General features: G+C 36.9%; 1 protein-coding gene and 1 long non-coding RNA gene across 2 annotated transcripts in view; one reads left to right on the top strand and one right to left on the bottom strand.

Moving 5' to 3' along the window:
• Positions 1-9,320: 9,320 nt before the first annotated feature.
• LOC116557574 lies at positions 9,321-11,367 on the bottom strand. Its single transcript, XR_004271580.1, has 2 exons — positions 10,927-11,367; positions 9,321-10,060 (listed from the first exon to the last, which is right to left on the bottom strand). It is a non-coding gene; the product is annotated as an uncharacterized LOC116557574 (long non-coding RNA).
• Positions 11,367-23,676, top strand: part of SCIN (scinderin) — an 83,494-nt gene continuing 71,184 nt past the window's right edge. Inside the window, exons 1-3 of the mRNA XM_032287073.1 lie at positions 11,367-12,967; positions 19,989-20,143; positions 23,081-23,242. Coding sequence (XP_032142964.1) covers positions 12,769-12,967; positions 19,989-20,143; positions 23,081-23,242 — 516 coding nt within the window. The 5' untranslated portion in view covers positions 11,367-12,768. The remainder of the gene's footprint in view (positions 12,968-19,988; positions 20,144-23,080; positions 23,243-23,676) is intronic.

The following is a 23,676-nucleotide window of genomic DNA, read 5'->3' as shown; positions in this document are numbered from 1 at the left end:
GTAATACACAGGAAAAAGTGGACCTAGAACCGGTACACTAATCTCTAATAATTCTTTATATTATTCTTCAGGCTCCCAGGATTTCTTTAAATCCCTAAATATTTTGGGGGGATTTTAAAATTTTGTTTTGCTTTGGGATCCTGGATTTTAAGTACACAGAATTGAACTGGCATTACTCCTTGGTTCATAACTGACTTTTATTCTAAGAGTGCACCTCCCTTCCTTTATATTTCATTTCGAGATTGTTTCCATTCATTATTGCATCATTCATCCCCTTCCCATCTCCACCAGGCATCCACTTACATGCAGACAACGTACATTCTTCCATACCACATTCCACATATTTCACAGCCATTTGTAAATACATGCTTCCATAAAATTTGTTTTTCTAATATGGGTGTGCTCTTAATTATGTAAGTGGTATTGCTTTCTGTTGCATTACTATTTTATTCAATTTTTTGATTTGACTATATTGCTATTCCTTCCATGCTGTTTATTGCCTCTGACACTGCATGTTATATCTCTCATACATATCCATATACCACATGTTACTTATACATTTACCTGTGTCTTATCTCCTAGGTTGCCTTCGACTTATGTGTACACACAATATGCTCTGGCAGGTATCATTGTATATGTGTGCTTGTGCATCTGCGAAGAGCATGTCTAGGGTAAATATACAAGAGTGGAATTTGGAAATACAAAGTATGTGCTTCCAGTTTTCACTAAATATTGCCAGATTGCTCTCCAAATGACTACGTCATGTTGGAGCTGCCTCTCTCAATATTGTATGAGGTTTCTCATTTCCCCACATCCTCACCAGCCTTTGATGATGTATAAATTTTTAATCTTTCTTATTTTTAACAAACTGATAGCTACAAAATAGTGTAACAGAAGAAGTAGAGTCATAGTGGTTGTAGTGGTTAGGTTCATGGGCTCAAAGCAACCCCACCTAGATTCAAATGCTGGGTGTACCGCTTAATACTTGTGTAGCATTCTGTCCCTGTTTTCTAATCTGTAAAATGAGATAATAATAACACGTAGCTCAGAAAGTTGCTATAAGTATCACAACAGTTATATTTCAAAAGAATTTAGAATAATGCCTGGCCATTGTAAACACTCAAATATTGGCTATGGGCGATTCCTCCAATTAATAGGACACGAGCACTGAGTGCTCTTCATGCTTTACTGGCCATTCACCTGGCTTCATACTGAAGCAGCATCATCTGGGTTAAATACCTAAGGTTTGTTGTCTGATGCCAAGGGAATCAAGGACGCAGAGTCACAAAAAGCGTGTTTAAGAGAGGAGGTTCAATAGGCGAAAGAAAGAGAAAAAGAAAATAGCTCTCTCTCCTGCAGAGAGAGTGGGGCGCCTGAATGGGTCTTCCAAGTTTGTGGTGAAATACCTGGGCTTCTATAGATGAGCTTGAGGAGGTGATGTCTGATTTACATGGGGCCCAAGAGATTGGTTGGACCAGGTGTGCTGTTTGCATAGTACAGGAAGAAGCTGGCCATCCCACCCTAATCTTTCATTACGCAGATAGGGTCCCTACCAGGCTGGCGCCATGTTGCCTGCTTTTTCACTACACACGTGGGGGCAAAGCAAAGGGAAGAGGGAACCTCCATGTTGAATATACCTGGCTTCCAGGTATTTCTTTTCTATTGGCACAGCTGCTGGCACTTATCTATGCAAGCTTTTAGCTTGTTTATCTAAGCTTGCAGCTTGATTTTTCAGAATGCTTTTTGTTAGGAAAAAAAATGATTTGGGCTGCTTTTTTCTTTTCTTTTCTTTTCCTTTGAGATGGAATCTTGCTCTGTCGCCCAAGCTGGAGTGCAGTGGCACGATCTTAGCTCACTGTAACCTCTGCCTCCCAAGTTCAAGTGATTCTGATGCCTCAGCCTCCCAAGTAGCTGGAATTACAGGTGTGTACCACCATGCCTGGCTAATTTTTGTATTTTTAGTAGAGATGGGGTTTCACCGTGTTGGTCAGGCTGGTCTCGAACTCCTGTCCTCAGGTGATCCGCCTGCCTTGGCCTACCAAAGTACTGGAATTACAAGTATGAATCACCACACCCGGCCTGAAACTGCTTTTTATTAAAAGGAAAGCTTACGGAGGACTCTTACCCTCACTATCTGCCTAGTTTCTTTCTAGCTCCTGTGTCAATATTCAAAATTACTGTTCCGTAAGATTTATTGAATTTCTTCTTGCTGAGTTCTTTTTGTTTATATGTATAGTCTTGATATACTTAATTAATACAAAATAATTTTATTTTTACACTATCAGCCAACATTTTACTTCATCTTTGTTGTCTTATTTTGAATTTACATCTTTAGTTTGATGTAGTCAAAGTTATCCATTCTTCCCTTTGTACTTCATGCTGTTTTGGGATTTTGTTTAAGAAAGCCTTTCTTCTTTGAGCTCATAAAGACATTCAATTTTATAGATTTTGGTTCTTTTGAATTTCTATTTTGTTTTATATTACATTATTCTAATCATTTGATAATCACTATTGTTTCTTGTTAGTTCTTTTTATTTGTCACTACATTTTCTTAGATTTCTTATTTACACAATTACCATCTACAAATAATGACTTTTTATTTTTCATAGTAATTCTTAATATCTTGTAAGTCTTTTTCCTGTCTTTGAATTGTCAAAGACTTCTATACCCTGCTGAAAAGTAGTGAGATAGTGGATTTCTTAATGTTTTTTCTTATCATTTTTGCCAACCATAGATGAAATCCTTCTAAAGCTTTTTTATTTAATATTTTATTACTACAATTTATTTTTATGCCATTAGATTGATAAAGTTCCCTTCTATGTAGCCTTCTAAGAATGTTGAAAAAGAGGACTTTTATTACTTTTTACTCTAGTAGGATAATCTTACTGCTTTTTCTTTAAACAAAACACATTTTTTGCTTGGTTGGGGAAAATTTTATTTATGATATTGGCATTGATATTCATAAATAAATTGAACCATAATTATATTTTCTTGAATACCTTTATTGGGTTATGTAGCTATAACAGCCTCGTCAAAATGATTTTTGCAGCTTTTCTTTAATTCTGTTTTCTACAGCAAATAGTGTACAATAGGGAATAAAGGTGATTTACACGTAAAGCTTTTTGGGCCTTGTATTTTATAGGATAGAAGTTTTTGTTTTTAAAACAATGTTGTTAATTTAACATGTGTTTAAGATTTTATATTTTTTACTGCATTAATTTTGGCATTTTATATTTTCTAGAACTGTGTATATTTTACCTTGAATTTCAAATTTATTGACATTTACTTGCCTAGAATATTATAACAAAAATGTCTTATATTTACTTATGGAAAGTCTAGAAATAAAAACTTTAAAAGACTCTGACGTATTATTGACCATTATAACCTATGATCAAATGCTGAGATAACACAATGATCCCAAAGGGTAGATTAAATTAGTGCTAAAGCACAATCTTCAACTGATTTTTAATTTTATGTGGAAAAATATGTAAGCTTTGATAAGACAGTTTTGAAAAAAAAAATAGTGAAGACCTGCCACAGCAAAGATTAAAGGGAAAGAAATAATTAGTGTGACTAAACAAGCAAGCTACAGATAAATGAATAAATAAGTTAATAGATTAAATAGAAGACTAAGAAACAAAATTTTACATTTGATAAATATCTTTCAAATCAGTACATATACATGAGATAACAAATCTTGTTAAGAAATGTGGTTATACATTTAGATTAAAATTATATCTTTATGTGATAACACAAATACATATTTCAGATGAGGTAAACATCTAAGGAAAAAATACAAAGTTTCAAAATTATTGCAATAGACTATATGAGAATGTTATTTAATATCACATTAGGAAAGGTTTCCTAAGGATGAAACAAAGACGGAAAATAGTGTATTTGCAACCCATATAAAAGGAAAAACTAATATACCTAACACAAAAACTAACACAAAATATGTTCAGATAATGTAAGGAATTTCCAGAAGAAATAAAAATAGTAGCTAATGTATAGAAAAATGGTAAATTTCACTAATAATCGCAGAAATACAACTTTTATAAAATGAGATATAATTTTCATGCATTAGACTGGAAATAACTTTTTAAGGAAAATTTGTTACAATTTAGGGCTAAGATAAGGGAAAATGGTCATTTTTATCCACCAACTTAAAAAACATAATTTGGTGATACCCTTAAACTTTTAAAAAATGTGCAAATCATTTGGCCTAGAAATTCCACTTTCAGAAATCTATCTTACAGAAATAGTAACATGTATACAAAGAACAATATGTGTGGAAGTTTATTAATATATTATTTGAATTGATCCACGTAAAGCAACTAAAAGTACCAAAATAAGGAAACTGCATATTAATTAATACAATGAAATACAAAGCCATTATTTTTAATGAGGTAAATCTATACAAACTTGACTGAAAGAATGTTTACAATCTGATAATATGATGCTGTTTTAAATTTAAAAAAAGCTGCATGCCTATATGCACTCCATTTTGGTTGAAGTACATGTGGGTAGATGAGTTTGTGTGTTTATGTGTGAATAACTACAATGTGCTTTTACTGAGCATTTTACTAGCTGGCAAGAACTATTTCAAGAACTTTGTGTCCGGATGCAGTGGCTCACGCCTGTAATCTCAGCACTTTGGGAGGCTGAGGCGGGCGGATCATGAGGTCAAGAGAGCGAGACCATCCTGGCCAACATAGTGAAACCCCGTGTCTACTAAAGAATACAGAAATTAGCTGGGGCGTGGTGGCATGCGCCTGTAGTCCCAGCTACTAGGGAGGCTGAGGCACGAGAATTGCTTGAACCCAGGAGGTGGAGGTTGCAGCGAGCCGAGATTGCGCCTCTGTACTCCAGCCTGGCGCCCGGCAACAGGGCAAGACTCTGTCTCAAAAAAAAAAAAAAAAAAGAACTTGGCCGGGCGCGGTGGCTCAAGCCTGTAATCCCAGCACTTTGGGAGGCCGAGGCGGGTGGATCATGAGGTCAAGAGATCGAGACCATCCTGGTCAGCACGGTGAAACCCCGTCTCTACTAAAACAATAACAAAAATTAGCTGGGCATGGTGGCGCGTGCTTGTAATCCCAGCTACTCAGGAGGCTGAGGCAGGAGAATTGCCTGAACCCAGGAGGCGGAGGTTGCGGTGAGCCGAGATCGGGCAATTGCACTCCAGCCTGGGTAACATGAGTGAAACTCCGCCTCAAAAAAAAAAAAAAAGAAAAGAAAAAAAAAAAAAGAACTTTATTTCTATTGACTCATTTAACCCTCATAACAATCCTATCATATAGGACCCCCATTTTAGAGATGTACAGTATTATATCGTGATCTTGATTTTGTGTAAAATGTTATCAGAGCATATTCCGAGATTGTACGATTAGGGATCATTTTAATCTCATTTGTAGTGGTATTTTCAAAATTGTCTTCAGTAAACGTGTAACCGTGGTAATCAGAAAAAAAATGCCCTGTCGATACTGAAATGAGGAAACGGTAGAAAAATAAAAAGAATTCTCCTTCATCTTTACTGCCGCAAGTATCCCAGTGCCCTAAGACTTCTTGGGTGAAGCATATTACCCTCCATCTTTCTTCATTGGGCCTCAGCTAGAAGCATGAGTACCAGCTGTCCAGGTAATATATGTTAAATTGTTTATTTTAAATTTCTGTCATTTCAGGAGAGGAACTGGGTAGACATGGAGTTGATGAGCCTCCCTTTGCCAGGCCTCAAGATATACTGTTCTCTGAAGTCTAAAACATTTTCAGAAATCCTTTCAGTCAATTTGCTTACTCCATAGAGGCCTGTGATTTCAAGGAAGCCTCAAAATACTAAGGGGAAGCCAAGAGTTAGAGGAGTTACAGTCAAATTGCATAATTTAAACTCCTATAAAGGGAGGTTGCATCAAAAAGAGAATTGGCTAAAGGAAGTTGTTACTGGCTAGCAGAAAAAAATCTTCAAGTTTTAACTTTTAAAAACAACCTTCTGGGCCGGGCACGGTGGCTCAAGCCTGTAATCCCAGCACTGTGGGAGGCTGAGGCGGGTGGATCACGAGGTCAAGAGATCGAGACCATCCTGGTCAACATGGTGAAACCCCGTCTCTACTAAAAATACAAAAAATTAGCTGGGCATGGTGGCGCGTGCCTGTAATCCCAGGGACTCAGGAGGCTGGGGCAGGAGAATTGCCTGAACCTGGGAGGCGGAGGGAGCGGTGAGCCGAGATCGCGCCATTGCACTCCAGCCTGGGTAACAAGAGCGAAACTCCGTCTCAAAAAAAAAAAACCTTCTATTTGGTTTAAATAAATTAATTAACCTTATTTTTGAAAGTATCTTCACAACAAAACGATAATCTGATTATATCTGACTTCTTCCATCATTTTCTATGGTTACACAGTTCTAACATTCAAGTATTGTTGACATAGCTCTTGAAAATCAGAAGTTATTTTTTACAAAGTGGTAAAGCCAGGGCCACAAATAAGCAAGCAAAACAGAATTCATTGTTAATTGTGATTATTGGCAAAATAGAAACATGAATTTAGAAAAATCAAGCAAAAAGAAGTTGACGTAAGGCTCAAACACCATTGGCCTCAATTTTCTTATATTTTAGACCATATGATCTCCATTTATAAAAATATAATTTTAAAGGAAAAAAACATTTAAATCATAAATTTTCATGAGTCCTTTATCCTCAAACTTTGTTTTGGTTATAAACATTTTTCAATGTATAAACCCATAAAGTAATGATGTCTTCTGTCAATAATCAAACACGGGTTAGAGATTACTTACATCATAAACCAGCCAACTACGACATGATGTAGTAAGTAGGTTTACAAAAATAGACCATGTATCACCGCAGCAGACATTCAACAGCAATAAAACGTTCACCTTAGTACTGAACCTTGGACCATAATAATTCATGGCTCCATATTACTTTATAGTTATAGTGTTATGTGTAGTTTAAAAATAATTGACTCATGAAAGAGAAGGTCTAAACTCCTGACTGAAGCTTTTTTAAGAATGAGTGCATTTTTTTTAGTTATAGTGTGTTTAGCATGAGCAGGAAGGATGGAAATACACTTCCCTAGAATGTATTTTCACTTCCAAGTGAAGCTTTGATAGGTACTGGAAAAAAACGTCCTTGTTGATTATCAACTGTGTTTGTTGAATGTGTGCTCAGCGCTTTGACATATATAACCTCTTTTAATCCTCATAATGCTCAGGTCTCCTGACTCCAGGTTCTATGCTTATATCCTCAAATCATTTGGTAAATCAAACTTAAGTTATTACAATTACACATGACTACCAGTAAAAGAAATGTCTTTTTAATTATAATATTTCATTATTTATAAATAAAAGAAAGCAAATGAATAGCACATTTGAAGGATTTAGCTCTCCTGAAGGAAAATAAAAGTGCAGTTCCTGTCTTTCATACATTTAGTTTTAACAGTTCTGCGATCACCATGCAATGATATAAATGAAATGTCGCTAAACTCTGAGATTCTACTCCCTGAGGAATGAAGATCACTTGAAGCTGATCAGTTTTTCATTTTTACCAACCCATTTTAGTGAATTGTGCAATGAATCAATTATATTATTTAACATTGTTTTTATTCAGAGGATTAAGGTATGCAATATTCCCCTCTAGGTATTGATATTCTAGAACACTTGCCTTGAATCCAGTCACATGGCCCCAAACCTCAAACCTCCTGACTCCTGGTTAAGACTTATTCATATTGGGTATTTCTTCCTGGACTGAGGTTGGTAAATTGATGAAAATGTAAGTGTAATTTAATAGAGAAAACAATTCAATCATACCTAGTCAGCATGTATTACTATAAAGCCAGTGTATCAAATAGTGAGACATGAATCTCTTGATGACACGAATCTCTTCAAACTTGAGAGACAAAACATACTTTAGAGTGTGGGAGCTGCTATGATGAAAGCAGATCTGGAGTGCCGGGACTGTTGGAAGCACAGAGGATTCTGGAATTTAATGGATCCAGGGGAATCATGACCCTAAAGAAGCAGACTTTAAAGAATTAGAAACGCCAACAGACAGATAAGGAAGAAGGGCAATAACACAAATGGAAGGAAACGATTTGCTTTTAGGAAACTAGGGTATGAGAGAGGAAGAGAAAATAAAGGCCAGGAAAGGAAATTGGCACTTGGTTTTGGAGAACATTTTTTGTGTGAAAAAAATGGGTAGTCCTTAACTAGACTCTGGAAACATTATTCTTTGAGGATTGAATTTGGAGAAATGAATTCATCACTTGTTAGTCTCAATGGAGTTTATTGCCACTTACTATGTACCAGATACTTTTCCAGGCTTATATGTATTTATCCATTTAATCCTCATGACAATTCTACAAGGAAATTTCTATCAGTCTCTCCATTCCACAGGTAAGAAAACTGAGACACATAATGTTTAGTAACTTGCCCCAGCTCAGTGAGCTGAAGAGTGGAAGATCAAGGATTCAACCTAGTTCAAAGCTGTTTTGTAAGATAGGCCACTCAACTTTCGCTGCATGTCTCTACTGAAGATCAGAAGTGAGGCAAGAGAGTGGGCTACTAGGAATGGACTGGATTGTTGTTTGAATATAAAGAGAGGGTGCTAGATCCAAATTAGAATCCTGTTAGTGAAATCAGAAAAAAATAGATGTTTAGATAAAATGATAAGATTTGTGAATATGCTGAACTTGACCTGAGCAGGACCAGTCAGGTAGCTATACCTAGGAGAGAGCTGGAAGTTTAGATATGGAGCTCACTTAGCCAGGAGAGGACTAGGGTCAGCGGAGTGAGGCCCTTGCCACGTGCACAAAATTAAAAGGATGACAAAAAAGACAAAAAGGAAGTCAGTATTTCAGCATATAAAATAGTATTCCAAAGCAACACTTTTTAAATATCAAAATTAATGCCAAAACTATTAACTATCAAAGTTTTAAGTAATGGCAGGATCAGTACTTTTCCTTTGTCTCAGCCTATACAGCACTATTAACAATCCTGTCTCTATTTGAAATGTTATCTTTGAATCATAATATTTTGCATTAATTTTGAGCTTTAAAATATCACCTTAAAATAGAATTTATCTTGATTGATGCTTTGTTGTTGTTTGTGCCTCCCTAACTTTTGCCACCTAGGCAAGTGTCTTACTTGCCTCACCCTAGCTCTGGCCTAAGCTAGAAGGAATTTCACTTTCATCTATACCAAAGCTTCTTTTATCTCTCCAAGAAAGGAATGATCACTGAAATTGAAACCGAACTTGAGACATGTCTAGTTTTTAAATTATCTTAAGTCTAGAGCACTAGTTCTTATATTTTTTTGACCCAGGAGGAAGAGAACACATGATTTCACTCTACAGATAAGGAAACCGAGACATAACGGCTCCAAGTTAAAACTAAGTTTTTAGTGCTGCATGGGACACACTGGATCAGAAGCTTTTTTAGGTACAAAGTAAAGAAAATAGAACTATAAGGTATACTAAAGTGAACAATACCTGGCCAAATAATTTAAACTGAAAGAATAAGTTTTTGGAATGAGCAAGTGCTTTTTAATGCGATAAAGAGCTTGAATTCCCATTCATCAGCTGGGTGACTGACCTGTGGCAAGCTCCAAAGCTTCAGTTTCCTCAGTAAAATGAGGTTATCATATCCATCTCTCACTGTTTTGGTCAGGAGAAAAAAAATAAAAAAGAATGTAGTCAATAAAATTTATCCATCAGGATCTCAACTTATAACAGACCATGCATGCAAAATAGGGAAATTCCAGGAGATTTTTTTAGGGAGCTATATACAAAAGTACAGAGGCAGAGAAAATTAAAGAAACATGCCAGGGGAGAGTTGCTATAACCCATCAGGAGAGAAAAGCCAAACACAGTAATTTGCCTTTAAAAGAACAGTGACTTTTTGCAGAAGGAGACAAGGAAATAAATACTCTGACCTTACTCTCCTTTCTCCCTCTGGTCTCCAACCAAGCCTCAAGCTAGAGGACATCAGAGCCCACTTGACTTGGCTCTTGCAGATCAACCTCAACGGAAGATGGAAGGATGCTGGATAGAGTAGATATCTAAAGGAGCAAAAGGACACTCACCACCACATAATAGTGTTTCCTAATTATTGAGTGTTTTCTATGTAACAGACACAAATGCCTTATTTGTGTCAACTCATTTAATCCAAATAACCATCTTATAAGGCAAATACTATTATTTTCCCATCTTATAGATGAGGAACATGAGGCTGGCTGTATGTAATTAAGTAACTTGCTGAAAGTCTCAGAACCAAGGATAGAAGCAAGAATTGAATCAAGGTACTCTGTACCATAGCCTAGTGTCAAAGATCACTAACTGGGGGTGATTGGTTTCACAATTATCATCACTATCATAAAAGCTATTTTTTCAGGGGGTTATTTCAATTATAATACTGCACATGCATAATAAAGTATGTTCAATATGCTATTTGTAATATTGTATTGGCAAAACATACACAAAATTTAAATGCCTAATGTTGGGGCTCAGAAACCATTGCCACAAAATGTGACATTTCAACATGCTGAGAGGAAGAAGCCTCAAGTTCCTTTTGACCTTTCTTCATCAGTCCTCTCTTTCCCAAAGCACAGGATGAAGCTGTTCTCCGAAGCTCCCTTATCTGCCTGAAGTCTGGACCCACCAAAGAAGAGAACAGTTACCTCTAGTTCCTTCCCTGACTTTCCACAAACTGAACTGGTATTGCAGAAAGACTGAAGTCTGTCAACACACATGGACAGACTTTTGTCACAAACCATTGTCTGCTCTGCAGGCTTAACAGACTTTGTCTCAGGCCATTGTATGTTCTTCAAGCCCATTGAATTTCCCTAAAAATCATTTACTAACCCCCAAATCACTCATACATCCCCCATCTGCCTTTCCTGTAATAAGGATATATAACCATCTCTACCTCATTGGGAAGTTGGGCAATCACTCTGTGATTCTCCCCCATGTATGCTGATAAATTTGTATGCCATTTCTCCTGTCAATCTGCCTTTTGTGAATTGGTTTTTCGGTGAAACTTCAGAAAGTAGAGGGGAACTTTTCCCTTGGCCCATACACTATGAACTGAGATAGACAAAAAAAATTAGTATGTTTATAAGGTGGAATACCATGTAGTCAGTAAAAACTGACAGCTCTATGAGTACTGTGTGTTGATACACACACACACACACACACACACACACACACACGGGGGGGATTCAGAAAGGTTATATGTTACAATTTCTGTTAAAAATTTAAAATACATTACCGATATTCTTGTTGGCAATAGAGTGTCTCTAGAAAAATACATAAGAAACTGGTAATGTAATTGCGTTTGGGGAAAGCAACTGGATGGCAGGGTGAAGTGAAGATAAATTTTTATTGCACACATTTTGTACTTTAAAAATTTTTTCCATGGTCATGTAATAACCTACTTAAAAATATATTTTACTTAAGGAAAAAATATAATTTTGCATTATTATTGACCTTCCAGGGACTCTTGTAATTTGAGAATTGAATGAAAAAAAAATTTGCATGCATGAAATTCAGCTTTCTTACTCCATGCTTCCTGAGTGATTTGCTTTTTCAGTAACAGAATCTTTTGCCATACCAACTTGTTAAATGAACGCCAAATCAAGAGCAAATCTTCCACTTGTGTTCTATAGTGCTTTACCCATGCTGCAAAAGCAAAACCTGTAGGTAAAACAATGAGAAAATTATCACCTTGAAACTAGGTAACAGGTAACCCAGAAGGCAAGCCAAGCATAAAATTACAGCCACAAACAGCCCTGCAGAGAGCATCTCAGGAGCAGGGCTACTGGAATTTTGTTGTTGTTCTTTTCATCTTTCTTTGTCAAAGGAAGCAGGTGGTAATAGAGCTCAACCACAGCTCCTGAACTCTTTGAGATTTACAGAGCTCTGTCCTCTGTGGTAAGACTAACATTCTTCCAGGTTTTCTTCCTTTCCAAGAAAACTGACATGCTGTTTTTCATAATATTTTCAAACTGGAAAATCAACACAGAGAAACTTTGGTCATCAGGAATAGAGAGATTGCCCAATTAAATTAGAGAATTGATCATTAGGATGCTTATTACTAAAAAAGCAATTTTTAAAAGAAGGATGCATTAAAATTTTTCCAATATGCTAATGTGGCACACTCATCTGCTGCCTAACGGTAGGTGCTGCTATCAGCACAGGAAGCCTTGTTCTGAGAAAGAATTATTCTAGAGGGCCAGAAAGAACAGGTATTGCTCCACCCGGGTAAACGCTGACTCAACTCCGTATGGCTGGCGCGCTCTTTCCTCACCTCACCCCTCTTGCCAGGCACAACTGAGAACCAGAAATAACAGGATTAGCGAGAGCCGGGGAAATATGCAGGACGGTGGTGATGGGTGTGCACGGGGAGTGCCAACTGGTTTTAATCGTTAATGTTCTTCCTCTATTGCTAGAGAAAACGTCTTTCCTTAGAGGAGGCATTTGCGCGAGTCACTATAAATTCCCTCTGAAACTTGCAGGATGCTGATTCCGCTCCTGGCCTGGGGCAGGGCGTGGGAGTTTGGAAGCCAGCGCCACGTTCCCTGTGGGAAGAGATCGCTTCCTCCTCAACTCGCGCCTGGGCACTGAGCTCCTCCCGTTTCGTGGCGCCTCCTCCCCGGATGGCAAACCCTATAAAGTGACAGAGAATGAGGTTCCTCCTGCGGCTCTCCGTTTAGTCCAACTCCGAGATCAGCGATATCCCACGTTCCCCGGAGCATTGCGTGCAGGAGCCATGGCGCGGGAGCTGTACCACGAGGAGTTCGCCCGGGCTGGTAAGCAAGCGGGGCTGCAGGTCTGGAGGATTGAGAAGCTGCAGCTGGTCCCGGTGCCCCAGAGCGCTCACGGCGACTTCTACGTTGGGGATGCCTACCTGGTGCTGCACACGGCCCAGGCGAGCCGAGGCTTCACATACCGCTTGCACTTCTGGCTAGGTAAGGGATGGCGGGCGGGCGACGGGATCTCGACGCACCAAGGCGGGCGAGGGGGACGACGGAGGGGTCTGGGATTTGCAGGCGTGGGAGCGAAGGGGACCGCAAACCGAGCTAGACTGGAGACCTGTCGCGCCACTCGCGCCCCCACGGGGCTGCGCTTTGGGGCCAGCCACTTTCTCCCCTCCCAAGCCAACTCGCCGGCTGCAAACGCGGGGCTCGGGCGTCGTCCGCAGTGGACTTACACCGGGAGCTTTGACCTTTGCCAGGTTTAGTTCCTGTACTTAGGAGACGGTGACTCTGGCTTCTTCCCCTTTCACCTTCAAGTCTCCAAACGCCACTCTCGTCCAGGGGAGCTGTCTCAGCGCGCGCCCGGTGGCCAAGCCCCGCTGACCTTCCGACAAGTTCGGTCTTGCTTTCCCTATCCGGATGGAGAGGAAGTTATAAAGTTCGGGGTCATCTGCTGCCGTTAGGGAGAAGTATTTTTCTTTTTCTTCACACATTATTTTTATTTGTTGCCTTTGGGCAATGGCTTATTTTCTCTATTATTGCAGGTGTTAAAAGAGGAGTCTACCGGCACCATGCTGCTTGAAGGTCTAGTAGAGTTCTAATAGAACTCCACACATTTATTTCAGCACAGTAGAGCCCTGTTAAAATCAAATGTCCTAAACACATTATCCATTATTCATTAGGAAGCTGGCGTCCTCATATGGAAGCAAGAAAAAAATTCAGATTTTTATATATAAATAAATAGCTTTATATGAGTGTTTCATATATATCTTTAGATATACTGCTTTGTTTTTTTAATTATTATTATTTATTTAACAAGAAGACAGGATGGAACAGAAACGGCTCCTTCAGCAGTAGTAATTATTTTGAGCTGCATTCGTGCCAGGCTGTCAGGACACTGGGCCTTGTGTGGTCATTTTCTACCTTCTACTTTTACTCGCAAACATCGTGAATGTCCAGCCTTTCCCCAGGAGGTCTTGTGCCAGTAGGCACACCCTGTCTAACAACGTGCCGATTCTCTGAGCCTTTTTGCCTTCTTTTAAAACTAGCTGGCCTGCCCAGTACTCATGCTTGTTTAGTTTTATCCCTGAGCTTAGGAAGAAAACACACAAAACCACACACATACCCATTTTTAAGTCCATGAAAGCCAACATTGTAATTTCTAACATTTGAAGATTTTAAGAAACAAAATAGTTGAATAGTGACTGTCTAATCATTGGCAAACACCTGGAACAGGCATTTGAGAAAGAGAAATGAAAAATATGTAGATGAAGATAGGACTTTTAATTATAACATTTGGAGTCAAAAATTCATGTTAGCTTGAGGAGGCAGAGAAAGCTCAGGCTGAGTTCTAAATACATTTTGGTTTCTCCTTGCATTGCTATTATTCCTAATATAATGTTGTAATACACAATCATCTATTTGGATTTTGTGCCAGAACACACTGGAACTTTAATATATAACCCATGTTCAAGAATGAATAATGCCAGATAGAATAATGATGTCCTTACAGAGGACTTTTCCATCCAGAACTTAAATCTAATATGAACACAATTCTTTGATTCTACACACTTTTATCCAAGGTGACTTCTTAACTACTATGTTTTGCAGGGTTTACAGATTCACCTTAATTATTCACTTAATTATCTACTTAATTATCCAGTTCGTACTCATAAATTTCCAAAATATAATAGAAAATGCTTTGGGGAGAAACATTTAAAATCTTAAAAGACTTGCTAAAACTGAAGTCAATCACATGTTAATATCAAGCAAATTCATTTAGTAATTATTCAATAGGCCCAGTACTGTACAGGGCACTTTTGGATATGAATAGGTAATGAAACTTCTCTGCAAGTTCATCACCTCAAAGGTGCAAAAAGACAAAAAGTGATATAACGCAGGTAGAATGTGATCGTTAACTGTGAAAGTGCAAAGTGTCTGTGGTTATTGGGAAGCAGAAGCCTTTTGAGAAAAAAAAGAACAATGAGAGTAGTCGGAAGGATTTTGTGCCAAGAGAGAATCATGGAGAGAAAAAAAGCTTCAAGAAAAATAGTCAACAGGACCTTCAGATGGGATTGCCCAACAGCTCTTCCTACTTCAGCTCCCTAAGAAAACAGAATTGCCTCCAAAATAGTCTAGTCTAAGTCCTAAATTAGAATGAATCCATGAGAATTCACCAGAGAGACAGACTGAGAGAAAGTTCCAGGAGGGAGAGCTGAAAGTCCAGGAGAAAATAACATTTAGTTAAAGGAAATCAGTTGGAAGGAAGAGAAACTGAAGTTAAACTGAGATGAAAAAAGGTGCATAGCATAGAAATGAAGAAACAGGTCAAGTGGGAGGCAGAAAGGGGAAACAGGAAGAAGTTGGACCTAAAATGAGAGAGAACACAGGGAAAGTCGTTTTTCCAGGTTTCTGCCTCAGTGTTTCCATAGGCATATCTCAGATTATTTTATTGTCTTAACATTATATGCTTAAATGCATTAACATCATATGCTTCAGTGTAATGAAAGTTAACATTTATTGCAAAGAACTTAAATTTTACTGTATTAGTCCTTCTTTAAAAACATTTCAGCTTTGCACCTACCAGTTTAAATGCATTTACCTTCTGATTCTAGTTCCTTACAGCACCAAATCAATAGGCAAGTCTAGATAGTAAAACTGCTCTCTGTGACATCCCTAACCCACACTACAAGTTCTTAACCTCACTCTTTCTCTTTGCCAGTTTTAAACTTTACATAAACATATTTTAAAGCAGTATGCATTTGTGTTATAAGTGGGCTGTACCAGGCCCTGTGCAAGGTCTTGGGAATCCATATACAACACAAAGAACTTACATGAAAGACTGGCTAGGATGCTAAGAAACTGGATCACTTACATTGCTGGGGCATGGGTGTGGCTACGTGCAATGGTACAGCACTCTGGAAAGGAGTTTAGTAGTTTCTTACAAAACCATTTATACCATTAACCATATTATCCATAAATTGCATTCATAGGTATTTATTCCAGAAAAATGAAGTTTTGTGTACATATAAAAACCCGTACCTGAATGTCCACAGCAGTTTTATTTGAATAAACAAACACTAGAATCAGCCCAGATACTTCTCAACAGGTTACTGGTTAAACAAGTTGTGCATCTGTACCAAGCAATACTACTCAGCAATAAAAAAGAACAAATTGTTGATACATACAATAACTTGAACAAATCTCCAGGGAATCATGCTGAGTGAAGAAAACCTAAGAGGCTTTATACTGTATGATTCCATTTATATAACATTTTTGAAGTGACAAAATTTTAGATTTGGCATTGCCATAGGTTAGGGATAGGGTAAGGAGGGGTTGATGTGGGCAGGAGAAGAGTGCATTATAAAAGGGCAACATAAAGGATATTTTTGGTAGAACTATGCAGCATCTTGATTGCAATAGCAGATGTATGAATTTACACATGTTGTAAAATTTTATAGAACTAAGTGCACACACACACACACACCAGTAGGAGTAAAACAGAAAATATGAATAAAGTAGGTGGATTAGATAAATGTCAATATCCTTGTAATGACATTTATATAATGTTGTGGTATTCAGTGCTATACTGTACTATATGTTAATATACTAAGCCATACTATAATTTTATAACATGTCACTACTGGGGAAACTGGGTCTATTGATCGGTGTGTGTCCTTTAACAGTACCATTCTGTTTTAATCATGTTAGGTATAGAGTAAACCTTAGTAACAGATAGAGTGATTCCTCCTACTTTATGCTTGTTTGTCAAGATTATTTTAGCTATTCAAGGGTCTGCGCCTAACTATATAAATTTTGCAATAAGCTTGTATATGTCTATTGTAAACCTTACTGTGATTTTGCTAACATTAGGCCTATAGATCAATATGTGAAGGATTGACATCGTTATTATGTGGAGTCTTAAAATTCATGAACACTAAGCATTTACATTTGCTTAGGTCTTCCTTGATATTTCGCATTGCAGTTTTGTAATTTTCAGCATACAGATCCTGTATGTGTTTTTAGACTATATGCCTGAGTATTTCAGTTTATTTGGAGTGATGGTAAAAGGTATTGTGCCTTTAATTTCAGTTTCACCATGTTCATTGTTTCTTTATAGAAATGTGGCTGATTTTTTTGTTACTGATGAATCTTATATCCTGTTAACTTGCTCAATGCACTTTTTATTTCTAAGAGAGCTTTTTTTCTGGGTGGGGTATGTCCCTTAGGGTTTACTAGGTAAATAATATTGTTATCTCTAAATAGAGACCTTTTTATTTCTTCATATCCAATTTGTATGCCTTTTTTTCTTTTTCTTACTTTGTTGCAGTGGTTAGAACTTCTTGTACTAGTTGAATAAGAGTAGTGAGCGTGCACACCCATTTTCCTGATTTTATAGGAAAAACATTCAGTCTTTTTAGCATTGTTCTACGTTTTTTGTTGACTCTAAATATCATTCAAAGATATTCCTCTCTAATCCTAATTTGGCTTATTTCATTTTATTATGAATGGCTGTTGGATGAACCTAGTTTTAAACCTCTCTTTTTATCTATGTTTTAGATATAAAATCATTACATCCACAAAATACTTACAGGAATTCGCAGGATGTACTCAAGTCTAATATAATATGAAATAACATGGCACAGCATAGTATAACAGAACATAAAAGACACCAGTAAAATCAGTGTAGGGAAACAACAAATGGAAGTCATAAGTAGATTCATAGGGGAAAACTAAATTGATTCTTAAGCAGACTTTATACACAAAGTTCATAAGTTTCTAAATACTTTCTATAATTCCATCATGCTACAACTGAATTTGATTATAATTTTTACATTCAAAGGTTGACCTTGGCTTAATACCTTAAACGTTTCTCAGGCGTTTATTCATACAAATATTCGCTGGCTAACTCCATTACATAAGCATCAGCAAATGACAGCATAATTTAATTAACTTACTTTGAGTTCATTCATTAACTTTATGCCTGTTCATTTACATCCACTTAAAGAGATTCGAGTTTCAACTTGTAGTCAGGTAAGGATGTTTATGTCAAATACATCATCTTTAACACCTTTGATGTTAACCTTGATCCCAAGACCTCTCTTAAAGCAGCTCTGTTAAAGCATCAAAAAAATCTATATCTATGTCTTTATGGTATTCTCAGTTAGGATTCTGACCCTAATTGGGCAGAAGAATGACACTAGGGTCCTTTCAGATTGCAAAATTGCCTGTGTGTTAAATACTTAACTTTGATCACAGCATGTTCACAAAATTATCATGTCAAGTAGTCTTCTAGCTACTCAGTTGTTGGTTTATTTTTCCCCTCAAAAGATACCGTTCTCCTTTGAGAGTAAGAGGTGAATTGTAAGGAAATCTGATTCTTTAATTTAACTGACTGATTTCCCATCTTCAACTTTGGTGAATACTCTCAATTAGGGTTGTTCAGGAGAACTACTAAATTATTACAGCTTCTAAGTTTTTATGCATCAGTTATCCACGGAAGAAATTAACATACCTTGTCACCATAAAATTGTACTTCTAATGAGAGCCTGAGTACAAAAAAACACCTACAAGTGTACTGTAGTTTCCAAGAACCTGTGCTTCAGAGTCACACAAACCTACATCTGGTTCTTTTCTGCCAAAAGTTGCTTTATGACCTCAGGAAGTTTACGCAGCCTCTCTAAGCCTCCATTTTCCCCATTAATCTGGTAGAAAATAGTTTCTGCATTATGGGATTGCTTGAAGATTAAATGAGCTCATCCATGTAAAACATCAGTACAGTGTCTGGCCCATAGGGTTACTATAAAGGTATCATGTTGGCCATTATTATTTCTAGACTCATTTAAGATTTTTATTACAGCTTGGATGTAGTAAGTGTTTGAAGTGTTTTCCATAAAATTTAAGTGTCCCTCTGGACTGTCTTTACTGTGACCTTTATGTATACTACAGATACTGGTTCTTAGGAATTGCTTCAACCTTAGTGAAGTTACCTGGATGTGATCTGTATTACAATTGTGAAAATTAAATATATGTTGTATGTAAAATACCTGAAGCAATACCAAGTACATTAACACTTCATGTTAGCATGCTGCTTCTTTTGCTCTTCCTTTATTCCAGAGATCATTATTTCATTCAGACAAAACCAATCAGATGGTGAAGTGGGGAAAAAGATTTTAAAAGGGGGTAAAATTAAATTATATTCATTTTTCCATTGCAAAAACCACTTATTTAATTATGGCTCATGAGGTTCATATTCCTCACAAACAGTAGTTAACATATTGACGTATCATAAGAACAAAGATTTATCCTAACAAAGGCTAAACCAATTGTCAAATATTTTCATAACTTGATCTTATTGACTGTACCAAATTAATGCTTACTGAAATCTCATTGGAACAGGTTGTTTTTATCTTCCTGAGCAACTTCACATAGCAGTGTTTCTTTTAAAAATTTTTAAAGGAATTGGAAAAAACAGATACTTTTGAAAATTTTTAAAGGAATTGGAAAAAACAGATACAAAAACAGGCCAACCATGGTGGCTCACATCTGTAATCCTTAACAATTTAAAGCAAGAGAATTGCTTGAGCTCAGGGTTCGAGACCAGCCTGGGAAACATATGGATACTTTGTCTCTATAAGACATTTTTTTTTTTTTTAATTAGCAAAGCATGGCGGCATGCACCTGTAGTCCAAGCTATTTGTGAGACTGAGGCGGGAGGATTGCTTGAGCCCCTGGTTTTAACGTTACAGTGAGTTCTGATTACATCATTGCACTCCAGTCTTGGCAACAGAGCAACACCCTCTCTCAAAATAAAAAAAAAAAAAGATTAAAAAATTGTTAATTATTAGCAAAATTATATATTATACTATTTAAGCTAAATGATCTTCCTGTAGAAGACTGTGTGTTGTATTGACGCATAATTGAAATGCAAATTTCTGGCATCTTTCCTATCGGAAATTCTGCCTTAATCCTTTTACTTGCTTGATAATTGAGGTGCTGCTGTTCACTGTTTTAGGAAAGGAGTGTTCCCAGGATGAAAGCACAGCTGCTGCCATCTTCACTGTTCAGATGGATGATTATTTGGGTGGCAAGCCAGTGCAGAATAGAGAACTTCAAGGATATGAGTCTACTGATTTTGTTGGCTATTTCAAAGGTGGTCTGAAATACAAGGTAAGCAGCTCCCTCAGTTTCCATTTTCAACCCCTTTCTCCTCTTGTCCAGCCATACCTCCTGTCTTCATAGAATGAAAATTCATTGAGGGCAGGGTTTTTTATTTTATTTTGTTTTTATTTTAATCTGTTTTGTTCATGGCTATATCCCCAGTACCCGCTGGATACAAAGTAGGTGTTCAGGAAACATTTGTGGAATGTGTGGTACAATATGTGAAATATCGTGAAAATTTAATTTGATAGGTTAATTTTTAAAGAGCTTTCAGTTATGTCTTCACAAAATACCTCTTTAATATTTTGTAGCTATTTCAACAATTAAATATTGGTAATTTGGGTATTAACAGTTTTTGTTTTTGCTATTATAGAGAATCTCTGAAGTTTCTGCAAGTAAACTAAGCCTTCAAAATCTCAGTTGGTCTGGAATATATTAATACAGTATCTGTAATAATTATAATTTTAGTTACTGAAAAGAATTATACATGCGCTTCCAAAATAGTGTGGTTGTATCTTAGAAGGGGTGCAGATGAAACTTTTGAGCTGAAAAAGTCTGCAAGTAAACGACACACACGCACATGCACAGTTTATACACACTGGTCTGAAATACTGATCAATTGGTTTTACTTCTGAAAATAAACCATCAAGAACAAATAGTTACATAGTCCTATCCCTTTACGGCACCCTTCAGTAAAGGACAGTTTTTTTGTTTGTTTTGTATTCTCCCAGTTAGCTTTGCAGACCGGCCCTCCCTTTTCCATTTCTGCCACCCACCCTACCGCACACATTCAGTTAAAGTGTGAGGAATATCCTCTCCAGACTAACGTTACAGAAAGAAGCCTTTCGAAAATCAAACATGCTACAGCAAGTGTTCTGTACACCCCACTGCCCCGCCCTGTGAGCATGCTACCCTAGTGAAGACATGAAACCTTAGAGCTTCACTATAATTCTGACTGTTATACCGAGTCCACTTATTAAGATGACAAGGTTTATTTATACGTTTACCTGTTTAGAGTCTTGGTTGAATATATTGTGACACTATTGAGATCAGAACAAACTTATACATTATAAGTTATCTTATGTCTCTTGAAATCATTACTTTATTCTAGGCTATGAGCTACCCTAAATACAAAACTATTACCTCTCACTTTTTAAAATTCACATGAGCTCCTACAGTTTATGTCAAATGATTGTGAAACTTCCTTTATGTCATTGAACCCAACATTTTAAATAAATTGAGTCTTGTAGTTACGAAAAGCAGGTGCTGTGACACCATCTTAGTTATGAACCCATTTCTGCCACATACGACTTGTTTGCTTTAGGGCAAGTACTGAGCTTTCTGTTCTCAGTTTGCCCAAACAAACAATGAATATTATAACAGCTTCCTCATACAGGTGTTGTATTAAGGAATAAATTAACTAATAAAGTAATTGTGGTTGGGCATGGTGGCTCACACCTGTAATCTCAACATTTTGGGAGGCCAAAGCAGGCAGATCACCTAAGGTCTGGAGTTTAGATCAGCCTGGCCAATAAGGTGAAACACTGTCTCTACCAAAAATACAATTAGCCAGGCATGGTGACATGTGCCTGCAATCTTAGCTACTGGGGCAGAAGAATTACTTGAACCCAGGAAGCAGAAGTTGCAGTGAGCCTAGGTTGTGTCATTCCACTCCAGCCTAGGAGACAAGAGCGAAACTTTGTTTCAAAACAGTAGCACGTAGATGAAAACTTGTATTTATTTACTTACATAATATTAGTTTATTCAACCAAGAAATGTGGCAGTCGTTGTAAAATTATGGACTGGGAAATCATTATATATATATATATACATATATATACACATACATGTATATATATATACACACACATATACATGCATACATATATATATATATTTTTTTTTTTTTAAATTTGAAGTTTTAGTTGTCCTGAAATCAATATCTAATCTATACCAACTTTCCTTAGAGAACGGTGGAAATTTAAAGTCAATGGAAATTCAAAGAATGTACTAATGACAAATTAGCTCTAATTTTACTTGCCATTACTATAGAGGTTTTTGATCTTTCAATGACAGTTTTGTTTATATTGTAGCTCAGTTGTGCACATATAATTAATTATAATTAATTGTGGAAATAAAGATATGGTTCGTATCATTTAATTAGAAAAAAATGAAAAGGTAAAAGATTATTGCAAATAAGATGTAGTTGATACAGTTAATGTTTTCTCTGAGGGGTTTCTTTAATTCAATGTGATTGTATTTCATTTTGTTTTGTTTAGTTTTTCTTGTGGTTGTGGATATACAGTCAAGATACTGCATCTCTCCTGGTTTATTGTAAAAACACTGAGACCTAGCTTATTTATTAATAGAAGACATCTTTACCAGAAAATAAAGAAGACATTTGATTACTTTAAATCTAAAAACAAGAACCATACATAAGATCAGCCCACTTCTGGCCAGCACTCAACTCTCTTCTTTGTCCCAGCCCTTTAACAGTGTAAACTTTTGGTTGCCTTCTTCTCTGGCTGCTATCATCTGTACATGTTACCTCTGACCCTCCTCTAGCCACCTGTCACCTTCTTCCCTGAAATCTTTGCCTTCTTGCTTATTAATGATTTGGGGGTCATTACTGTCCAAAGGGCAAGAGCTATGGCTTCTTCTTTTTGTTTTTGCAGCAATGTTTTATATGCTGACGGTTCTCAGTAAATGCTTGCAGTTGTCAATAGAATGGTTAAGACAGAAAGAATAAAGAGACAAAAGAAGCACAATATGTTGATTACCAAGGAGTTCTCTCTTGTCTTATGCAATAGGTGGCTATTTTATCTTGGCTTGACAGGTACAGTTTTGGCACAAACACTAGTGGTATAATCGTGCTTTGCTTTGTCTAGATAGACACCTCGTCAGTTTTCTCTTTGATTTTTTTGTGTGTTTCCCTTTGTCGATCAGGCTGGAGGTGTGGCATCTGGATTAAATCATGTTCTGACCAATGATCTGACGGCCAAGAGGCTCCTACATGTAAAGGGTCGTAGAGTGGTGAGAGCCACAGAAGTTCCCCTTAGCTGGAACAGTTTCAACAAGGGTGACTGCTTCATCATTGACCTTGGCACCGTAAGTTTCATATACACACATTGATGTCTAAAGGAAAATGAATTGCTTTCAGATCAAATCAGATGTACATGTCTTTGAAGAGAATCACTTTTTCTACACACTGGAAAGTGGCCACGTTTATGTGAGATCAGTAATTGGCAAGAATTTAAATGACGCATAAAGTGAGACTTCAGAGTTTTTTATTTTCTTTCATAGGTTTAGAATAATGATTTAGTTCTTCCTACCATAGAATAGAAATTGACTAATTTTTAATACATTTCCCCTTCTCTTTGAACAGAGCTTCCTCTAATTATTTTTGTCTCTAATTGTGCATGGGAAAACATAGCTTGAGGGGGAAACTGGTTCCCCAGCAACAAAAGGCTCTAGAATATAATCTGGACATAAGATGAATCTAACCAGCCACCTAGAGAATTTTTTTTTTTTTTTTTTTTTTT

The sequence above is a fragment of the Sapajus apella genome, unplaced genomic scaffold (genome assembly GCF_009761245.1).
Source record: "Sapajus apella isolate SASKATOON/1434 unplaced genomic scaffold, GSC_monkey_1.0 scaffold19, whole genome shotgun sequence".
In the NCBI taxonomy this organism is placed as follows: domain Eukaryota; kingdom Metazoa; phylum Chordata; class Mammalia; order Primates; family Cebidae; genus Sapajus; species Sapajus apella.
This window is presented reverse-complemented; position numbering and strand designations above follow the sequence as displayed.